Here is a 24161-nt window from a genome sequence, read left to right as displayed (position 1 = left end):
GAACCTGGCAACAAACACAAAGTGGAAAAAATGTAATAAATAAGACTAAGTTTACCATCCTTACACTTCTGGGGAAAAGCATTTGCTCCGGATCTATTTTGAGAATGAAAACATTTCCCGAGGGTGGACTTCTAAGGAAGGTCTTCTCTGGAGACTAACCGTGAACCCATGCCTTTCTCTGCTTCGAGATTACTCTGCACAAACCTGACGAATGGCTGTACCACTAGTGTCCTTAGTGTAACCCTAAGCACTTAAAGAAATACAAGATCTAAAATTTACTTTTATTATAGAGACAGACTTTGCTATTCTACCTCATGCTGGCCTTGAACCTGCAACCCTTCTACTTCACTTCTGGAGTGCTGGGACAATACCCATGTCACTACATCTGGCTTAGCATACATGGCTTGTAACTGAACACACAAGAATTGAAGCTATTCCCACCTCGGGATATCCCTGCTTTAATACTGCTTATGATTATCCTTTTATATTCTGCTAAGCCATTTTAATAACTGAAATGTTAAAATTCTTTTTGTTGTTTTGTTTTGGTTTTGAGACAGGGCTTCTCTGTGTAACAACCCTGGCTGTCCTGGAACTCGCTTTGTAGACCAGGTTGGCCTCTGCCTCCTGAGTGTTGAGATTAATGGTGTATGCCACTACCACCCAGCTAAAATTCATTTTTAAGATTTTCCTCAAGAACAGAAGACTAAATATTCCTTAACTGACTCCTACTGGTTTTATGGCATCCGCAGCTGTATATAAACCTAAACTCTTCCCCTACTGTAGTGATTATCTGTTTTACTTTTAGGCATCTCTGCTTAGTTTTGAAAAACCCTGTTCTACTTATTCAACCATAACTCTCGTAACTTTCCAGCTAGACCAGTTACTGAGTGATGGAGCACGCCTGGGAACAGCTTCTCAATCCCACAGTCCTCAGCCTAGGCATTTCAGCACACTAGTATCTTCACTGGCATTACAGCAGGGTGTGTCTCAAGTGATTTGTTACTAATAGTGACTGAAACAAAGACATCAACTTCTGTGTGAAGAGTACTATAGTGAGGAGGCCGAGGTGACCTCTCCAGACTGAGAACACGGGGACCTCAGAAGGAACAAAACTGTTTAGCACTTTGGTTGTCAGGAAAGAGTCAGTTCTGATTCCAAGTGGATTCATTACTTTAAAAAACAAGAGCAATAATCAATTGGATGAATGGCTGCCACACTTGCTCTGAGGTCCACCCAGGCAATCCTGAGCGGGGAACCTGGCTCAGCCACGTAATGACCACGTGATCCCAGGCAGCTTCTCTAACTTGTTGAGTTTCTTTATTATAAAACGGAGATAACTGAGGGCTAATAATGCTTACCTCACAGACAACACACAAAGAGCACGTAGGACAATACCCTCTCGTATTAATTTATAAACAGAACTCTGTTGAGTGTTTGAAGTGGGATCAATAGAAGATTATATAAATTTTCATATGATTTAGGAGGACTGATTATTACTTTAGAAATGACAAAGACAGGAGAAGACACCAAAGTCATTAGTGTATCTCCTTATCATCTTCACAAACATGGAATTATAAGCACTCATCCTTGACCCATCGTTAAGTAATACACTTAACAATGCCATCTTAATTATATTAGGGCATGCCTATACTTTAAAACTAACATACAATTAACTTCTAATATTCACCGACTCTACCTAAGACACCTACAAAGAGCTTCTAAGTCTGAGCTTGAAGTCTTAAAAGGTGATCCTCAAGATGGGTGCGGTGCACATGCTTGTGAAACCCAGCTACCTGGGAGTCAGAAACAGGGCACACTTGAGTCCAGGAGCTGGGTGGCAGGAACACATCTCAGAGATAAGATAATAAATGAGCGTACACATTTAAAACATAAGATGGTACTATATGTAGCAGAAACTGCCCATAAATACACAAACATAGGCCAGTCGGTCTTTAAAGGTAGAGTTTGCTTCATACTAAGAACAAGGAATGAATGAGAGCAAACAAAAGAAGAGGACGAGGCCAGTAGGCAGATCATGAATTTCAGTAAAAGTGACTTAATTCAGAGTGGCAGAGATGCTGTCGTAAGCAGACGTGGAAACAAACAGAACTGGGAAGATGAAGTGGTCCTGCAGTCACTCAGGACTTCTGAAGATTCTCACATATTGCCAAGAGTACCACTCTGCACAAGTCTAAGGGACTCAAGCTCCTGCCCCGTGTCGTACCTGCTGCACATCAAATACAACGGTTTGATGTACACAAACTGACGTCTTCTTCCAAAGAGAAAGCAACAAACACCTCGTGTAGCAAGAGAAAAGTATGGGTCTTCCGTCTGGTTCCCTACACCCCAGATTTGCAGTTAAAATCACTTCTGAGGCACATGTGGGGTCAGGCAGTGACAAACAAAAGGACGGAGTGCCTTTCCTCCCCCTGCCATCCTCCTCTCCCAGCACAGGGGACAGAAACCAGGGTCCTGCATCTGCGAGACACAGATCTTCTGCCCCTGAGCTACACCCCCTACATGTTCTAGAAATCCTTTATATTTTCCCTTACCCACACAATATAGGACTAAAATTTAAAGATTCAGAACTTGCTTTTTTATTTAATTTCTGTTTCGACATCCCTATTTATTTTGACACAAGCCACTTGCTTTATCCACTCCATTTCCACAGTTTTCCTTTTTTCCATGGCTGTCACCTTGCATAAGTCATAACAACTTTTTAGAGACATATCTTTCAGTGAAGATAAGCTCGCCTTAGGAAAAATATGAGGACTTAAAAAAATCTGAACATATTCAAATGTCACTGGTGCTTAATCTGAACTATCACCTTGATAGGATTTAGAGTTGCCATAGAAATAAACCTCTGGGCATGTCTTCCAGAGGTTCCTAGATTTGTTCCTGAGGTGTGAAGACTCACAGGTAAGGCTGGTGCATCATTCTGTGCCTAGGGTCTCCACTGAACAAAAAGGGGAAATGAGCTGACCACCAGCGTCCATTGCTTCCGGCTTCCTGGCCGTAAGTGCAGTGCAGGCAGCTGCCTCAAGACTCTGCTGCCATGACTTCTCTGTGAGGACAGACGGTACCCACAAACTGTGAGCCAAAACAAACGCTTTCCTCCTAAATGAAGTAACTAACAGGAGTGGTCTACAGATTGTAGACGGGCACACTGGGACAGCTAAACTGACCTGAAAGATTAGCCACGTGAATCACTTTCTTATAAGAAGAACACTGTGTAAATCCTTATGGAGAGATAGTACAGTAGAGTGTGGGGATGAGGTGACGTTGTACAGGACTAAGCAGACGTGATAGCGGTCTCTGATTATATACACTTCTAAGTGATGGAAACACCATCTACCTTACTACTGATGGCCTCAGCCTGACAATGCTAGTACTTCATGGGGGCCAAGGTGCCTTGGCTCAACCAGCAGCAATCCTACAAGACGCAAAGCTCTGTCATTACAGAAAAAAAGCACAGCAGCGGAACCAGAGTGGTGTAAAATCCTGGAAAGGAACTAGCAGCATGATGGTACACAACAATCCGGGATGGAAGAGAGGAACGGGTAACTTGAGAGATAATACTCAGAAGTCTGCGTGTGTTAACCTGCCTATGGGGGGTGTTAAACTTCCTAAAGTAATACAATATAGTCCAGAGTGCACAGAATCTTCTAAAGTACCATCTTCACATAACTTGCCAGGTTTTTTTGTGCTCGAATGTAAGGTACTGCACAGCTTAGTAACTTGTTGAATATATGCTACTGCATGTGTTCCTGTATCTTACAAAGTCTCTTTCAGAAATGAGCTCATTCATAACCAAATGGATGAACTAAATCCCCACTTCACACTTTCATGTTGCTGGCACTTGATTCAAGCCTTAAAATGGCTTAAGCTCCAACTCTACTGAAACTACAGCTCAATACTGAAGTATTTAATACACTTAAAATGTTTTCATGAGCAATATGACACTTTAAAAAACTTCAATAAGGTTCGTATGTATTTTCAGCACCACCACATTCAGTTCAGACGCATTTCTAAAATGGGAGTCTGGTTGAAGTAACCGGTTTTTTACTTTGTTGTGGCCCCATCTACCTTTTATGCCGTGTGAACTGCCAATTCTGTGGTCCTCATACCCCTTCTGACCCTCGGCTGGTGGAATACTCCTCCCCCTTCTCCATTTGTCTGGCTAATCTTTCCACTCTCAGTTTGATAAGCAATTTCTCGGGCAATATTTCCTCCAACCACATATCAGCATGCCTTATTTGACCAAGTCTATCATTTTCCAACATGTTACTAAAAACAGCAACACAGGCAAACACAGCCCACGCAGCACAACCAGAGCACATGATGCTGTCACTCTGAAGCACACGCTTCCCGCCACACTCAGGTCTAGAAGCCTAGCTTCTAGGCCAGCTCCAACACAAGTACGCATTCATTCACAAACAGTTACTGACACCCCCATTACACACCTAGTATTTTTTGAGTAAGAGTTCTTGCCCCTCACTGCAATTACAGTCCACTCACACAGGCTTCCGGAGTGGCTATGTAACGCTAGCAAGTCCATCTGGGCATGCAGGGTTCTCTGCCTGCTGCAAAGGAGAGCAGGGAGAACCAACCTCCAAGAAGACCCCACCGAGCTAGTACTCGGTAATTTAAGTTCTGAAGACCCTACACTGTAACCCCTAAATTTAAATGGAAATTCTGTAACTTTCTAAAGGGTTTAGAGATGGAACGTGTAGACTATGCACTTTTGTTTTGGACACTGTTTCCCTCGTCTGACAATTGCCGCGGAGTTGGTGAGAAGCTTCACTGTGTGCGCCTACGTTTGCTTCTCTTCAATTCAAGGGACAACGTGCAAATGTCCAGTCACTAACAAACACGGTAACGACACACGCCACGTTTCATCTTTGCTTTCTACTCTGCTGTCTACTGTTGTCCAGGCTGGCCTTGAACTGTGTGTGTCGCAGAGAACGACCCTGACCCTCTGGCCTCCACCACCTAAGCTGAGATCAGCAGGTTCATTCCGCTTCACACAGCTGCTGTTTAGTCATTTTAAACAGCATCATTGTAAATAATACACAGTTCAAAGGCCAAAGAGTAACCCCACTTCTGTGAAGATTATTACACGTAGAAGAAAAGATGAGCATGTCTACTGAGGAGCAGAGGAGGTGCCTCAGATTCCACAGTGACTGTCACCCCTATCAAGGAGCCGAGACCACAACGCTGGTACAGGGATCTCCAGCATGGGCACTTCTACAAAAATCTCCACGGAAATGTGGATGTGGAGGGTGGACTCTCAGAGCAGGCCAAGGAATCAGATGAAAACCACAAATACGCTGATCTTGTCTATAGGAGAGTTGACAATTTCATTGCTTGTGCCACAGCGACACCAGCTGGCCAAACAAATCACTGCAGCTCAGTAAGTTACCACTGGGCGTTCAGGTGAGCCTTTGTTATGTAAAAGGCACTAGGAGATTCTAAATGAACAGGCATGAAGGAAGAAGCACACATGTGAGATCCCAATAGAACATCCCCATTGTCTTAGTGTGTGGGTGCACCCCTCGTGGTCCTGAGTTCCTTGCTCGTGCTCCGTCTCCTTCTGCTCCTGATTTGGACCTTGAGATTTCTGTCCGGTGCTCCCGTGTGGGTCTCTGTCTCTGTCTCCTTTCATCGCCTGATGAAGGTTAATATTCCTGAGGATGCCTATGTGTTTGTCTTTGGATTCACCTTATTTAGCTTCTCTAGGAACATGAATTATAAGCTCATTATTGGGATGTCACCAAGGCCAGCTGGCCTAGGTCTGAAAAAGCCTGGGATAAATCCGGACTAGCTGAACATAGCGGACAATGAGGAATACTGAGAATTCAAGAACAATTGCAGTGGGTTTTTGATCCTACTGCACGTACTGGCTTTGTGGGAGCCTAGGCAGTTTGAATGCTCACCTTACGAGACCTGGATAGAGGTGGGCAGCCCTTGGGCTTCCCACAGGTCAGGGAACCCTGATTGCTCTTCAAGCAGATGAGGGAGGGGGACTTGATCGGGGGAGGGGGAGGGAAATGGGAAGCGGTTGTGGGGACGAGGCAGAAATCCTTAATAAATAAATAAATTTAAAAAATAAAAAAAAAAGAAGCACACATGTATCTCTGAAATCTTTTTAGGAATCCAGACACACGAGATTGTTTTACTATTTTATAAACATATATAGTCTAACTCCAGTCAATACATTTGACATTTTATTTTTTCTATGGAATCATATCTTTATTAAAAAAAAGATTTGAGGTTAAACACAATTTCCTGCTCATTAACAAGGAAAATTAAATGAGAAAGTAACTAATATTTAGGCTAATATATGCCTAATAGATTTTGAGTATAAATATACTAGAAACAGTCAAAAGATGCTTTTGAAATATTGTTTCCACTCTTGAGGAAAGGCACACGACTAAGGTTAATTTTAATTAAAGGATATCAGATATGTAAGAGACCCATCGTCTTAGGGTTTCTAATGCTGTGAAGAGACACCATGACCACGGCAACTCTTAGAAGGAAAACATTTAGTTGAGGAGGCTCGCTTATAGCTTCAGAGGTACCATTACCATCATGGTGGGGAGCATGACAGTGTGCGGTGCTGGAGGAAGAGCTGAGAGTCTTACACCTTGCAGGCAACAGGAAGTCAAGTGAGACACTGGGAAATCTGATAGCCCATTCCCACAGTGACACACTTCCTCCAACAAAGCCACACCTCCTAATAATGGCCTTCCTATGAGATTATGAGGGCCAATTGCAGCCAAACCACCACCATCTTCACCAAGAGCAGGTACAGACTGAAACAAGCATTATGGTGCCGAGGGAGGGTGCACTGACTTAGGTAGATATTATTGCTTCTCCAGGGGCATCACCACTAGTAAAGGTTCACACCCAATATGGAAAGGTCTCCGAGAAAAACATCTTTTTCCTTTCTCTGCCTTCTGAAATGAAGTGAAATAACATCATAGGAGAATTTGATATTAACAAAGGGTAACTTTCAAATCAGCACGTTACTTGCTCTGGCTGCACAAGCAAAGTGCTTCCTCAGCACCACTCAAAGGCAAGACTCTTCAGAGCCATCAAAGGGCTGAATGTGCACAGGAGCCCTGAGGAGGAAGCCTGGAGCAGAGCTGCCAGACACCAGGCTGGGGCTGGTAGTTTTACCTGTCCTCTTTACTACAGTCAGAGTCTGTGGTGCTGTTTCCAGGACAGACCAAGAAGCAAAGCAGAGCTCAAAACCAGAGCCACATAAATGACCTAGATTAATATTAATAGCAAAACCTCATAGTGAAAGAAGAACACCCTAATTATTTAAAATTTTATAATATTTTATTTAGCATATATTTAAAATATATTTAGTATAAAATGCCATATAAAATCAGATTTATAAATACATAGTTTATAAAACTGTAGTGTGCATGTTTTGATACATAAGTACTATGAAATAACTAAATTACACAGTACCATATCTACCACCTTCCTTAGCTGCGTGAGTGTGCGCACGTGCGTGTCCTAAAATGCCCTGACTGTAGCAAATTTCAAGCATACAAATCACTACTAGCCATGCTACACGTTGTCTTCAGAATCCTCAAACTCTAAAACTGCCATCCTGCCCAGCACCTGCCCACCCTCCTGTTCTTTTTCTGTGTTTGGAGGCTTAAAAAATGACAACAAAAGAGATGCTCACTACAAAAATGAGATCACACATATTTCCCTCTCTGTGCCTGGCTTCTCTTACTGGGCACAGCTCTCTTCGGGGCTAACCCATGCTATACACAGGGAGACTCTCACTCCTTCATCCTCATAGTTATACTCTCCCCACACACAACTTCTGTTCTTAATTTTTCAAGGACACTCTATACACTGTTTTTTCTAAAGCTGTTACATTCCCACGGTGGTGTTTTGAATGAGAAAGGTGCCCATAAACTCATTTATTTAACTGCTTGGAAGGGTTGGGAGAGGTGTGTCACTGGGGGCACACGGTTCCCAGCAGCTCTTCCTGCCTCATCAGCTGCTGCTCCAGCACCATGTCTGCTGCTGCACGCTTCACCCCATGATGACTGTGGACTCCCCCTCTGGAGCCCAGCAGACTCTTCTGTATGCTGCCTTGGTCTTGGAACCTTAGCACACAATAGAAAACTAACTAAAACATCCACCAATTATATTTAAGGGTTCTCCACAATATCCTCAATATTTGTCTTATATTTATGCACTGTCTTTAAAAGACATACAGAGAGAGAGAGAGAGAGAGAGAGAGAGATAGAGAGAGAGAGAGACAGAGAGACAGAGAGACAGAGAGACAGAGAGAGTGAAAACGAGTAACATCAAGCAATAGCGCTAACACTGATGAAGGCCACTCTATTCCCTATTCCGCGTGAGTGACAATTCCCTCTGATTCTAATCTCTCGTTTCCTAGTGAGCCGGTGGTGTTGAGCACATTTTCCTGTCTTTGTCTACTGCACTCTTTCTGGAAGAAGCTGGCATCTGTAACTCAGGAGTACAACTGTATGTGCTAGACACATCAGGGGTCTCACCCTTGGCACAAGAAAGATGTGGGGGAGAAAGACAGAAACGTTTACTCGGATGCTTGGCTCATTTTTTAATTGGGTTGTCTGCTACTGACATATTTTGGACATTAACTGCATTGAATAGATGGTTTATAAGTATTTTTCCCATTCTATAAGTTTTCTTTTCATTTTTGGTCTACACAGCGAGTTCCAGGCCAGCCAGAGGTATTGAGTGAGACCCTGTCTAAGACAACAAACAAAACACAGCCACCTCTTCAAGACCACAGAAACCATATTTTTAGTTGTACACTTGTATCAACTGTCATTAGAGAATGTTGAATTGCCAAAATAACAAGCATCACTTTCATTTCTGGCCGTATAAGGCACATTACTCATCTCACTGACTATTAATATCCTATAGAAAGTCAGTATTTTATTATAGAAACAGAAACATGCTCAGGGTTATACTGTCAGAAACGACACAGATGAAATTTGAATCCAGATATTTCCAATCTCATATCCCTCAAAATGCAGTAAACTGAATTCCAAATCTGGAGGCAGAGCAAAATTAAATGCACTAGGCTTCAGCTGTGGCTCAGTGGCAGAGGCATGCTAAGCATCCACAAGGCCCCAGGTTCCGGCCCAGCACACACACGTATCAAAGAGATGCATTCATTCCGGCCCAGCACACACACGTATCAAAGAGATGCATTCAATCTCTCAGTTATACCACTCTCGGGACGTTGACCGCTTGGTGGCTTGAATGACACATGTCGCCCACAGGCTCATGGATCTAAACACTTGGTTCCCAGCTGATGGTGGTGTTGAGGGGGCAGAGCCTCGCTGGAGGAAGTACGCCACTGGGGGTGGGCTTTGCGAGTTCATAGCCTCATTGCATTTCCTGTTCTCAATTTACGCTTCCTGCTCCCACCTCTATGACATGACTTCCCACCTACAGTGGACTCTCTTTCTGGAATCATAGCCAAAATAGCCCCTCTTCCATAAGCCATTTTTGGTTATGGTATTTTATCACAGAAGTCAAAAAGTAACTAAAACAAAGGCAAAATCAAGCACAGTTACTTAAGAATTATGCACTTTTCAAAAAAAAAAAGCATTAGATGATGCTAAATTTTAAAAGGATATATTAATACTTATAATAATATTTAAAAGATAAAATACTACTCTAGCATTTTTCTTATTAAAAGTAAAAAGCTATATAAAATTATGTGCCAAAACTGTAAGATACACTGTCATTCTGGTTAATGACATAAAAGTTAGTTAATAATTCTGTTTTTATGTTGCCTATTACTAAGCTAAACAGCAAAGCTTATGATGGCCGTGGAGCTTAACCTTGGCAAATCGATGTCACAGACAACCCAGTATTCCTTGTAACAAACTCAGGTGACTGGCAAAGTCTTGTCATGATTCTTTGTGTTAGCAGAAAGCAAAGTGTTCTTACCCTGTGGTAGCCATGTTCATGGGAGTCATCGACTTCTCCATTACTAGTTACTGGAATTTCTGCTGCAGAATTTTTGGGAGACTCTTGAGCCATGTCAGATTCCTAAAAAAAAAAATAATAAATAAATACATAAATATAAAAAATTAGATAAATCATACTAATACCAAACTATAAAAGGTGCGTTTTTACGGCTGTATTCACATACATTTATTACCTATAATGATATGGTATGACTGAGATGAAGCTGATAACTCATCTCACTCTCTATGTTATAAGGTTATGACTGAGACAAGAGCTTCCTTAGCACTGGCTTTGGGTTTTGTTTTTTTTGTTTGTTTGTTTGTTTTGTTTTTCTTTTTATTTTTTTGGGACTATATTTTTCTGTAGCTTTGGAGCCTGTCCTGAACTAGTTCTTGTAGACCAAGCTGGCCCCAAACCACCTGCCTCTGCCTCTTGAGTGTTGGTGTGCGCCACCAACCCCTGGCTTGGTTTTGGCTTTTTTGAGACAGGGTTTCTCTGTGTAGCCCTGGCTTTTCTGAAACTCACTCTGGAGACCAGGCTGGCCTCAAATTCATAGATTTGCCTGGCCCTCCCTCCCAAATGCTGGGATTAAAGGAGTACTCCACCACCACCGCCAGCCAGCAAGCACTGTTATCTCTATAACCTAAAGTTGCTTTGCTCCCTGGTCCCCCATCCTCTCCAGTTGGCCCCTCCCACCACAGGCTCCTCTCTCCACACCCCTTCCGTCCCTCCCTCCACTGCTCCATGACCACAGTTCCTCCCCAGCTATTCAGCACCAAGGTTTCCACTCTTCTTTGGATCACAGTTAGAAGACTGCAGGTTATAATCTCCCGAATCACTGTAATCTCCTCCTCTATAGTTTGCTGGAACCACCTCCACAGCCTTGGTCCTCCTCCACCATAGCTTCCTCTTCCTTCTCCATAATCTGGTTACCTCCAAAACTTGCACCCTCAGGCATACCTCCACACACATTACAGCCGTCCCCAAATCTGTATCACTTTTATATCATCACATTCTGCGCTCCCACAAACATACACACAAATTGCGTCCTGGTCTTGGTCCTAAATTTCCACAGCCACCATAAGACCTCCTAAACCTCCACCTTCACTTCTAGAACTTGAGACTCCCTATACTTACGTAGACAACGCTTTTCTTACTTATGCATTTTGACCACTGATGGTTTGGTATTTTTATAATAACAATTTTATCCACAGATAATGATTATAAGATGCAACAAAGGCAAGACTCCACTTCCTTCCAGGCTTCCTATCAGAAATTATTTCAATAGTATCAATTTTCCATATTCTAACATATTAGTAACCTCTAATGTAGTATTCCTCAGGATCTCCCTCAATCCCACCATCAAACAGCTCCCTCACAGTCACAGGGGTCCAGGTTTTCCAGACTCCTCTCTTGATATGGAATGGAAGACTCAGCTATTCCATCTACCAAATGAGGCTTTGCAGTCTGGGCAGCATCAACCTGGGCCAAGGAGGAGTGGGTTACAAAGTGAAACTATCTTGTCCTTTCCTTGAAGGTTGCCTCATAACCAGAGTCTGTGAACTTTCCCCACGCTCCTAGCAATCTCTTAAGCATTCTTCTGTGGTTTCAGAATGTAAGCCACCAATGAAGAATTCACAGAACGGTTCCTTTTCTGTTTCCTCTCCAAAGGATCCGTTTTTAAAGTTTTCTCCACTGGGGACTCAGTTGCTTCAGCCTGCTTTCCAGTAGCTGAGCAAGATGAGAGACTTCCACACATACCTGGACACCCACACACGCACGCGCACACACACATACGTAGACACATGCACACCCACATGCACAAACACACGAGCACAAACACACATATGTAAACACGTGCATATACACACAAACACACATATGCAGACACACAAACACGCACGCACGCGTACACACACAAATACACACACATGAACATGCACTCACACACAGAAACACACATACGTAGGCACGCGCACACAAACACATGTACAGGTACAGGACTTGCTATGATGCTGCAGTAAAAACTTCCATGGTTCAAGAAACCTTGTTGCGAGTACCTGCACATAAGACCGCCTCTCTAATTTCTAGTTCACCATTTTCTTTTCTTTTGAGACAGAATTTCTCTTTGTAGTCATGGCTGTCCTGGAATTTGCTCTGTTAATCAGTCTGGCATCGAATATTGCCTCCCAAGTGCTGAGATTAAAGATATGGACTATGATGCCTGGCTTCTGTTTCACCGTTTCTTAAAAGTAGAGGAATTGTATTTCTTGGAAGTCCATAATCCACCCACAGCAACAATCTGGCAGGGTATGTGGTATCTCTCAGATCACTGTGCCCACCTATAAGGGAGTGACTTATAAAAGTCAAAAAAAGAAGCAAAAAAGTTTGACATCTTGCAAAATGTTTTACCAAAACAAAAAGAAAAGAACAGTTCTCTACCACTATGAAAATGGTTGCAGCAATCTAAATGCCATTTACAAATACCCTCTTCATCCAGAGTCTGAGAATCCCGAGGAATGTCTCTAAGTGAGCATCCTAACTTGGAAATACCTAAATAATGGCGATGCACCCAGTCACAGCGGAAGAGATGCCGACTACCATCTTAGATCTCTGAAACAGCAATGGAGGCATAACTGGTTTGCCAAGCCAGACTTCAGCCAAAGGTTATGGATGTCTCATTTGTTCATTTGTTTGTGTGGCTGGCCTGCTGCAATGCCCTCTCAAAGCTCTAATCCTTCAAGAAAAGAAAGCTTCAGGAAGGCCCTTTCTCCGAGTAACTGGGCTGGGGCTGGTTTTAGACTCAGCAGCAGAAGAGCGGAAACAGGTCTTCCAGTACCTTTATGAATGTTTCTGTGGTAACCGAAATGGTTTACCAGCGCTCCAGGTATCAGAATGCTAAGAAGCCAGTTTCGTAACTTAGGGTTCCTTAGTCTAATACGCAGCAGCCACTGTGGAAGCTTCACAGGTGAGGACATCAAGGTCTACAAAGGTTAAGGAACTAAACTGGACAATGCACATCCTCCTGCAAATGAAGCCCTGTGAGAGGAAGGACAGTGAGCACTGACCAGATGTCCGAGTTCTCTCTGCTTCATGTATATCAACACGTATAGCCGTGTAGCTAACGTCTGGCCTTGGGACCATTGTTCCTGCTTTTAGGAAATCTGCTGAGGTCAGTTTTATAGAAATTGATGAACTGGGATTCAAGCCTGGCATTCTTTAACCTCACAGCACACTACTTCTTCAAGGATGACTGAAATTAAATGATGTTTTAAAATTATCTAACCAAACATATCAACAATGCAAGGTTGGGGAGTTCTGTAGACAGCCTGGTGTGTGAAGTCCTCAGACCAGAAGGACAAGGTCAGCATCAGATCATTCTTTCTTATAAGGCAGTCACTGCAGCTGCCTTAGAGGGGACGCCCCACGTCAGTTCTTCAGCACGCGCTCCAGGCACAGCAGAAACACCACGGCTCTAGGAAACGACCCAGCTAGTGTGCCCTGCTCCCTTCTCCAGCTGCTTCTCAGACAACAGTCTCCCCTGACTCTTCATCTTCACCCAGGGGTGCAGAGGAAGGCTCCTCATTACCAACTTAAGCTCTAGTCTGTCTGATTCTTTCCATAGCTGCCAACACCAAGGGTTAAAATGTTCATGGGATATATTCCTAGCTTATTATATTTTATAAATCCTGAAGACAGACCGTGATGTAACAAATGACTTTCCATTTGACAACTGGGCACCTATGGTTGATTGACTGTCATAGGGACAAGAAGTGTAATTAACAAAGTTCATCCAAAGCCGAAAGATCACCTTAATAAGGCAAAAGAAACAGATATTAGCACAGGAAAACGTAATTTCTAAAAAGTGCTTAGAAAAAAAATAGAATCTTTATAGAAAAGATCTACAGTCTTTCCAATTATATAAGGCATTCATCACTGTTTAACAGTAGTTTAATTTATTTAACAATTTAATTGAATTTAATTTTAACCCAATTTGCCAATGAGCAAGCAAAAGTAAAGGTTTAATAAGCTTAAAGTTTCCCCAGATGTTTCTTAAATGTACCATATTTTTATGAAGTTCTCTGAAAATGCAATAGGAAGTACCCAAGTGCATATTTTTTTCTGCTTTCCAGTAGTTAATTTCCTACTGGTTTTGTAGGATTAAATTCTCGATTTCAGTCAATTCTAGATAAAAAGAAGAAGTGAGTAAAACACGCAAAGAGAGTGAAGAGAGAAAATGCAAATATCCCAGCCCAATTGTTGTAGCTCTGGCTTCAGACAGGACGGTCGCAGTGCTGAGTGCACTAATTATACATCTCAAGACAGGCCATATTTTGTTCCAATACCAAAAGCACAAATGCCTTTTGTGTCAAATGAAATTATTCAGATTTTTGTTTGCCCGTACAAAGACAAAGCAATTCTAATAAGCTCATAATTTAAATGCTTTCTGAGATTTCCTCCACTATTAGTACAATACAACTTATTAAAAAGATGAATACTTGCATTGCACACATCAATTCAGTATAGCTCCAAAGTACTGAGCAAGTCAACATGCCAAGTGAAACTGAAGGAGGACCTGCTGCAGTACTCGGGCACAACCAGGCCCGGCTCCTCCCCTTCCCATACCTCACAGACAGCTCTTCCCCCTGTGACCCTCGCTTCCCTCATACAGGGTGGTTACAGGGCTGGTGACATAGCTCAGCAGATAAGCAGGGTAAATGTATAGTTTCTCCATATACACTGAGATGGAATATATCTGATAAACTGAAACACCCACTCGAAATTAAATACTCAAATAGAATTATAATTGATTGTCTCTCAGCATAAGGTGTGTTCTATATCTTATTTAATAAAGAAACAACAGGCATTTGCGCTAAGATTGGGAATAAGGCAAAAATTTCCACCATCTTCATTATTATTCAACATTGTACCAGAAGCATTGGCCAATCCGGCCAGTTAAGAGAAATCACAATTGCTGGGTGGTGGTGGTGCACACCTTTAATCCCAGCCCTCAGGAGGCAGAAACAGGTGGATCTTTCTGAGTTCGAGGCCAACCTGGTCTACAAGAGCTAGTTCCAGGACAGGCACCAAAGCTACAAAGAAACCCTGTCTTGAAAAAACAAAAACAAAAGCAAGCAAACAAACAAAAACAGAGAGAGAGAGAGAGAGAGAGAGAGAGATAACAGAGTAATAATAAAAAGCTTTATCTCTATTTGCAAACAACAGGACTATCAGGAGACAACAAAGAATCAATGATAACATTAATTCAAAAAGAAAAGAATTCATTGAAGTAGAAGAATACAAACATTCGACTCAATAGCCTGCATATAGAACACTAATCATTGGACCAAATGAAGAGGGGGGGAAAAATCACACACACACACACACACACACACACACACATATAAACAAAAAAGTAACATATAAAACCTATATGAGAAAAAACTGGGCATGTGCAGACATCCCCTCTTCTTGGACAGAAAGATGACAACCACTGATAGAATAATGCATACACACTGCAGCATTCTCTGCAACCATAACACACTGAAAACTACCTACGCCTAGACACACAAAAGCAATTAAAACTATATAATCTAAACCAGGCCAAGTCCACTGCGCTGTTACCATTCACAAGGGTAATACTCAAAACCCTGTAGTTAAGTTTAAAAAGAAAAAAAAGAAAACCATGATGTTCTAAGTTTACAGTCTCGTGTTAGCCACATCTATAGCTATCCATGGCAGCATTTGGTACACAAGCCACAGGTCACACATATCTGAAACTATGTAACTGACCATTGAAAACAAAACAAAGTCTGACAAGCTACAGTTTTCTACCTTCATCTAAAAATAAAGGGGAATACAGAACACACAAGCAGCAAAACTCTGAAACAAAGGAGACAGTTTATCTACAGGGACAGGTGAGGAACAGAACAGAAAAGGGAAAGAAGGGAACTGGGGAGCTGGGAGCCAGCAGGATGAAGTACTGACACTTCTTAAAACTAACTCTGACTCTTAGAACTATAATAATGTTCACATATCCTTGAAAAATAATTTTAATGAAGGCTATAAATAACCAGGGTGTGTGTGTGTGTGTGTGTGTGTGTGTGTGTGCGCGCGCGCGTGTGTGTTTATGGCGCACACCTGTAATACGAGCATGCAGGATAATCAACTCAAGCCTCAGCACCCTAGGCTAGTGAAAGTTAAGACATACATTTTCTGCTAGTGGAATAGCTCAAGTGGTAGACTCTGTACTTTAAACTAGCTAGGCCATGAGCAAATGCCTACCCACTCTCTACAAAAAAATACACCTTTTCTGATTTTTATGCAAATTCAGCTATTTTTAACACTGTCTTTAAAACAGAATGATAAATTACCACTCTAAGATTACCACTAATGTTCATGCCCTCATAGGTCAGTTAAGCTATAGGGCAAAATGTTTTATTATTTCTCAGGTTCATCCTCCACAACCAGTCAGAGGTATTCATTAGCTAATGAGTGTAAGGAACAAACCCTTACAAAATAAATTACTAATTAGCATTTATGAAAATGCATGCAGTGTCAATGAAGTTTATAAGTCAATTACAGCTAGGTGAGATTCCCTAGCTTTTACTACAAAAATCACTTGATTTCTATAAACTGAAGAAAGTAACATATTCATATAAAAATTTAAGGTGGGAGGAATTTAGTGAGGGGAATTCTGTGTCCTACAAGTCGTAAAAACAATCGGCCTTGTTGGAACCCAGGGAAAATAGAGCAGTAGGTACTGGACCTGCCAGATTCTCCACAACCAAGAAACAGAAGACCCCGTGGATAACATGGAAACAGCAAAAGCCCAGGAGTCACAGTCTCTAGGATGCCCGAGGCTAGGGTTTAATACTAAGGATCTGTGAGACGATGGCTGTTGAACAGACATTTTAATTTGAGTTTTCAAACTAGAATGCCTTATAGCACAGGAGGACTGAAACAGTATGGCCAAGCTGAAGGCACAGTTACAGCAAGCTAACCGTTTGAGAGCTGCTTATCTTGGTAGATAAGGGCAGTATCTACAAGTCCTTTCGGACACTAATAAATTCAGTTCAGGTTGCTTATTAAGATAAATGCATCAATCTAAAACTTCAGAAGTAGAAGCTTTTACCAATTAGTTAATTCTGAATTATATGTCATAAAGAGAAACAACTGATAAGTTAACCTTACAGATAGTGAACAATAGTCAGCCCTACCACCATAACCAATTGTTAAAACAGGTAATAAAAATCAACTATTTGAAAAAGCCTTTTTCTTTTCCCCATGTGTGACAGAGAAACAACCTAAAGTGATAGGGTTCTCAAATCTGCATTATTCTCTGAAAAGGAAACTAGCTGTAAATCAATGCTACATTGTTGCTTAATGGGAGCTCTTTCTGCACAGCCAGCAGTTGGCAGGGAAACCAACCAAGAACCAGCAATACTCAGTGTCTGCTATTTGCTGTGACTTATTTCATGACAAGATCCAATGACTTCCTTGGTACTTGGTACTTTTCTCCCTTAGTAATCGATAAATGGAAAGTTACTAAGTTCTCCCGAACCGTGTCACATAAATCATCTCAAAATGCACAGGTAAAGTTTTTTCAGTAGAAAAACATTCATGGTAAGCACAGTCTAATATAGACAGATACCAATCATCACATATAAAATGTTTACATACATTCTGGTGCGTATACAAGTTAGCACACACATATATATTCCCTTGCTCTATCTCCTGAGAGACCCCCAGAAGCAATGGCGCTCACACACAGCCCGGATACTGGTTTCTAATAGCATTTCTAATTTCTAATAAAAAGGGAGGCTCCCAGGAGACTGTACAGTTCCAGGACCAAGAAAGGTAATACGCTAGATGAGCGGGAGCATCTTATAGAACAAAAATTAAAACCAAATGAACAACCACAAAAAATACTGTGGGGGGGGGAGGAAACGACACAATCTTCATAATCACAAGAGTATTTCAAGAAATCAACGAAAAGGGCTGGAATAACTACTGCAATAAAAAGCACTGCTGGTACTCTCTGGGCAGTGATAGTGCACACCCAACACTCAGGAGGCAGAGAGGGAGGTCGATCTCTGAGTTCGAGACCAGCCTGGGCTACAGAGTGAGTTTCAAGACAGTCAGTGCTACAGTGAGAAACCCTGTCTTGAAAGCCAAAAGAGAAAAAGCACTGCTGAATTATGACCCAAACTGCAAACCGTGCACCATATGTCAGGTAAACACAGGGTCTGCAGAAAGCTCTGCTGTTGAGAGTGTACTGCTTCCTCACAGATACTGGAGACTGGTCCCCAACACCTACGACAGGGCGCTCACAACCCCTGTAACTCCAGCTCCAGGCCACTGTGCTGCACTCGTGTGAACAAACCCACACACACACACAATTTTAAATAACAAAAAATAAATTTAATATAAATGATTAAATAAAGCAGTAAATTAGAAGAGAAATACCCCTTTACAGACTGTTTCCAAAGTTTTAATGAAGACCCCCCCCCAGGAAATAAAGAATAATTCCCCATTCTGTCTTTGCAGCACAGAAAGCTCTCCTTCTGTAAAAGGCCCTGTTCAAAGGGAAGGGCTTAGAAAGAGCGAGTCCACAGTGAGCAAATCTGACAAGGTGAGACCGCCATGAAGGAGAGCAGCAGAGGCGCCCTCACAGTGACAATCAGGAGCAGCAGAGGCGCCCTCACAGTGACAATCAGAGCAGCAACAGCTCAGTCAGTCACAGTGACAATCAGGAGCAGCAGGCGCAGTCACAGTGACAATCAGGAGCAGCAGAGGCACCCTCACAGTGACAATCAGGAGCAGCAGAGGCGCCCTCACAGTGACAATCAGGAGCAGCAGAGGCGCCCTCACAGTGACAATCAGGAGCAGCAGAGGCGCCCTCACAGTGACAATCAGGAGCAGCAGGCGCAGTCACAGTGACAATCAGGAGCAGCAGAGGCGCCCTCACAGTGACAATCAGGAGCAACAACAGCGCAGTCACAGTGACAATCAGGAGCAGCAGAGGCGCCCTCACAGTGACAATCAGAGCAGCAACAGCTCAGTCAGTCACAGTGACAATCAGGAGCAGCAGAGGCGCCCTCACAGTGACAATCAGAGCAGCAACAGCGCAGTCACAGTGACAATCAGGAGCAGCAGGCGCAGTCACAGTGACAATCAGGAGCAGCAGAGGCACCCTCACAGTGACAATCAGGAGCAGCAGAGGCGCCCTCACAGTGACAATCAGGAGCAGCAGGTGCAGTCACAGTGACAATCAGGAATGGCGCTGTCACACTGTGGTCCTCCCCATGCTAACCACGAGAAAAACACCAGATAAATCCCCACAGGTTACCATGAAACAGCAATCTAAAAAACTATCAGCTCATTGAAAGCGAGGGAGCCTGAGAAACTCTCTGTGCCAGGAACACCCGATGGCCGGATGGGATCCTGAACAGAAAAAAGACACCAGGAAAAACTGACACAAGGTGAGTAAGTGTGTCACACTAATTCAATACCCAGGGAAAGCTTATTACAAACAATCTAAAAACATTACACTATTTTATAAACTATTAGTATTTCATTTATGTGTATTTAAGAAACCAGCAATTTAGTTTACAATTTAAGTATTATCATTTTAATTACAAAATGTATAACAACTCCAATTCAAAATCTGAAAAAAAAACCATAAACTGAAATCTTAAACAGTGACAACTTAGGAGTAATTTAACTTTGGGTCCACATGCACCTACATAACATACACATAAACACAACAATGAATTACTAATAAATCGGGAGCTAGAAAGATGGCTTACTGGCTCAGAGCACTTTCTACTCCTGCAGGAGACCCAGCTGTGGCACACATACAAACAGGCACACACGCACACGCACACACGCACACAAATAAAAATAAATAAAGTGACCTAAAGGGTTTTTTTTAAGAACCAAAGGAGGCCAGCTTGGTAGACCAGAATTTGTCAGACTATGATTCAAGATAAGGCTGAAGAACTGTCACTGTTAAGGAATTCTCTTTTTACTCTAAAAGCAACGCAAGGTCATAAAAGAGCTGGGGAAAGGGCGAGGGTGACAATCGGTATATTCATAATAAACCACGCTTTCAGTGTGGATAAGGGATTAAAAATAAGCCCAAAACGGACAAAGATGAAGGCTGTAGACAGGTTTCAGGCAAAGGGACAGTGTGCAAGCTGAAGTAGTCCATGGTGGTAGGGAAACATTCAAGGGCCACTGCCAGTGTTAGTACTTGTTGGCACGTTCGTCCTTATCAAGAAGATGTGGGGCCGCTACACACTGTCAAGATTTCATATGGATGGAAAGGTCATCACTCACTGAAAACAGAAACGAAGAAAAGAGAAGCAATGTTTTGGGGGTAGGAGAGGAAAGAAGAGAAACTTAGTTTTGGATCTAACAGATTTGAGACATCTTTAAGTCTCCAGGAAGGGCATCACCCAGAGAGCGCAATGTCCCGATCTACAGCCCAAAGGAGACAGAAAGCGCACACGCCCTTACGAGAGCTGACAGCGTAATCCTAGAAAAGGAGCTAACAGCATAGTAATCCCAATGTGCAAGATCATTAGACGTAGACTTTGACCATCTGGATGCAGTTAAAAAGCCAAGAGAGGAAACGGCTGTTTTGTCAGCTAAAACAAAAACTGCTAAGTACCACGGAGAGACAGAAAACCTTCCTATTTTGGTTCATAATATACCAATTATGTAACAAATTACAGCACTTCCAAGTTTTAGCCAGGCTGGAAAATAAAAAAAAAAAAAATGCTCTAAATCTGCACTGTCCTACAGGGTAGGCACCAGCACAGTGGCCACTGAATTTTATCTAATGTCAAACAATCCAAATAGCCACAAGGGTAGAGGCTGTGGTGTTAGAGTGGAGAGGCTCGAAGCTGCCTTGTGTTATTTCATTTGATCCTCAGCTACATATTGAATTAGCTGGGAGTGGACCTGAGACCTGGGGGTGGGGCTGAGATACTGGGGGTAGGAGAAATTTTCATTCCACTGCTTGGAAATTTCATTTCAAGACTAAACAGTATAGGGCTGGAGAGATGGCTCAGCAGGTAGCCCCCCTTTTTTAGACGCCCCCAAAGTGGCAGTGCTACAACCTGATTCCAGTCACCACCCACCCAAGCTCATCCCATTCCACAGCCCCTGAGGAACTGTGTTCTGTGTCCACCCAAGGCTACATGAATTTCAGCCTTCCTCTATCCCAAATGATCATTCTGAAATGAATGGTCCCAAACTCACTATGCCATTCTTACAGGTTATAATACATACAATCCAGCAAACTTGCATCCATCGCCACAAAATACCCCATCAGTTACCAATCTACAGGCCTATGCTTCAGTGTGACATCCGACAAGGTGTTCAGCCACTAAAGAGGAATAGAGGATGTCTAATACATAATCCAATAAGGTATCTCTCCAATTCATTCCAAAATTTTTATAGTGGGAATATCCTAGGAACTATCTACAGTCATACACCTAAGAGCAAACCCTGGCTCCACCAGAATCATTCTAAGCAAACGCTCTTCGCTCTGTGGGTCACTTAGTCTCACAATCTTCATCTACAACACAGGTTCTCAGCCTTCCCAAAACTGCGACCCTTTCACGGTTCTCGTGTTGTGGCGACAAAATTACGTTCACTGCTGCCTCATAACTGTAACTTTGCTGTTATGAATCATAATGCAAATATCCGTGTTTTCCAATGGCCTTAGGTGACCCCTGTGAAGGGGTCGTGACCCACAGGTTGAGAACCCCTGATCTATAAATGGTGAGGGGGCGCGATGATCCTGACAGCACCAGGCATCACGTACATCATAAGCAAATAAATGTACCTCCCACTGTGGTGCGAGGCAGGATGTATCTACTAAACCTACCCTTAGCCGACAAGCAACTAGCTTAGCATTGATTGCTCCACCAAGTGAGGCCACTACACTGAGGGAAAATCATGTTATTGTTTGAAGTGAAGAAATTGCTTCTTCCCTTAGACTAATCATGATGAGCTGTGCAGGTAGCACTGTGTGAAGTGAGCTTCACAACTTCAACTTCCAAACACTTCACAATCAAGTCAGTAAGTAAATATGCACCCCATCTTCCTACAGGAGGCCCATGCCCAAGACAGACATCTCCAGCTAAAACAGGCGACGGAAGCTATCATTCCAACGCTGTATTCTGAGTCGCACTCAGAGGGCTGGTGACACTTAGTGGTGGACACATCAGTTTATAAATTCTCTATATTAGCAAAGCAATGGGCATAGCCAGTTATCCCCAAATAGAAACCTCAAAACCACAAATCAGGAACCAACCTGCTTCCTTCTATAGGTCCGGGAAGAAATTTAGAAACACGGCAGTTTTGACATAGTGAGATTTCAGTTCAAGGCTGTAATCTCTGCACTCTACTCTGCTTAACCCGCCCACCCCCCGCCAAAAAGCCATTTGCAATTTGGGAAAACAGGTCCACGAATAACTGGTTCCATTAGATTTAACGAGACACTAAACCAGTGCTTTTAAATCTTGCGGGATATAAATGTCTTTTAAGAATTTGAGAAAAGAATGCATTTGCCCAGAACACACACACACAAACTTTGTACATAATTTCTGGGGTGAGGACAGACCATCACTGGTACCTGGAGGCCCCAATCCAGGATGAAGGCAAGGATCATGCAAGAAAAAGTAACATTTTATCAACATGGAAACAAAATAGCTCAGGCAGAGCCTTTCACTCAGAAAATACGAGTGGAAATACGCCGTTCTCCTACATACTACGTGTTAGACTTGGTAGTTAGGAGACAGAGTTGATCTTGTTGAACAAGAAAAACGAAAGGTAAAAGGAGAACAGCCAGAAGAAAAGTGCAAGTGCAATAGTCGCAGTACTTGCTGTAAAAGAGCAACCACGAAATGGCCAATTCCTGCAGCCTCCGGAGAACTACCCAACGTCATCACTCGGGTGCACCTTCCTTTGTCAACCAAGTCAAGTTCACAAATGGCAAATGTGAACGAACACACCCTCGCAATTGTGAAAGCAACGTGTTGATAAAATGCCCTGAAATTCTTTCATTCCTTATTTTTTTTTTCTGATCAGATAAGAACCAAGTAAGTATAGTTCAGGAAAAAATAAAGGAGTGACGAACAAGATCCTGAGAGGGTGGCTTAAAGGATCTGCAGGAAGTGTAAAGTACAAACTTCTTAAGATCCGAGGACTCATGAGGAAGATAAGAACAAAGCCAAGGAAGCAATAAAAAGGAAGAAAGTCTAGAATCTAAACACTTAAAAAAAAAAAGCTTCCTCTCCTAGACACGTAAAGAGTAGTAACTTGGCAATGAGGAACGCACCAGAAGGCAGGGCCACAATTTCCTTCTCCAAACTCCGGCATTCCTGGGGCGCCCTGGCCAGCACTCGGACTTGGAACATTTCAGGCAGGACGCCTGTCAGCACCCGGGTCAGGCGACCTCTCCGAGGGGCTGTGGCTACCTCCCTTCCTCCCTCAGCGGGAGAGAGCAAGTGGGGGACGCGGGGAAGAGGGGACAGCAAGGCGGCCCACTCGGACAGAGTCCACTCTGCCACCTCCTCCCACGCACAGCCTGCAGAGCGCAGCGGGTGCCGCCCCAGGGGCCGGTGCTGCCCCCTTCACCCAGGGCACAGTCAGGGGGACACGAGGGACCCAGGAGCGGACACGACGGCTCCCAGGGGGTGGAAGTGCCCCGGAGCGAGTTTGCAGCGAGCAGCCGGAGGCGACGCCACCTCAACCCCATCCTTCCCGCCGCGGCTCCGCCCTCACCTGCCTGTCAGCAGCCGGGAAGCCGGCAGCGCTCGGTCGCGGGCTCTCCCGGTTGCAGCCCTCGGGAATCCGGTCGGCCCGGGGCAGACGTGAGCGGAAGCACGACCCGGAGCTGGTCCTCCGTCCCTTCCCCCACGCACCTCGGCTGCAGCTGTCAAAGGCTCCGGGCGACCGCCCGCCGAGGACTCTTGCACCCGCGACCTCTCACTCCGGCCTCCGGCGCCTGCACCGCAGCCTCGGAGCCGGAAGTGAGAAGACCGGAAGTGCGGGGTCTCGGGCCCGGGATCACCTCTCTGCTCTCGCTCTCTCCAGAAGCCGAGCTGGGCGCCGCCACGTCTCGATGGTGCGCGCGC

The 24161-nt window shown here is 43.5% G+C and overlaps 1 protein-coding gene across 4 annotated transcripts in view; it reads right to left on the bottom strand.

Annotated features, from left to right (window-relative positions):
* Positions 1 to 24161, bottom strand: part of Arfip1 (ADP ribosylation factor interacting protein 1) — a 63077-nt gene extending 38916 nt beyond the window's left edge. The window contains exons 1-2 of one of the 4 annotated variants that reach the window (XM_041659268.1): positions 23813 to 24161; positions 9985 to 10086 (exon numbers count right to left, since the gene is read on the bottom strand). In XM_041659268.1, coding sequence (XP_041515202.1) covers positions 9985 to 10077 — 93 coding nt within the window. In that variant the 5' untranslated portion in view covers positions 10078 to 10086; positions 23813 to 24161. Of the gene's footprint in view, positions 1 to 9984; positions 10087 to 23808 lie in introns of all 4 variants that reach the window. The other 3 variants (XM_041659269.1, XM_041659267.1, XM_041659270.1) reach the window with 3 other exon arrangements.

Source organism: Microtus oregoni, unplaced genomic scaffold, assembly GCF_018167655.1.
Source record: "Microtus oregoni isolate MIOR12 unplaced genomic scaffold, Mior012 000010F_ref0000083, whole genome shotgun sequence".
Taxonomy (NCBI): domain Eukaryota; kingdom Metazoa; phylum Chordata; class Mammalia; order Rodentia; family Cricetidae; genus Microtus; species Microtus oregoni.
This window is presented reverse-complemented; position numbering and strand designations above follow the sequence as displayed.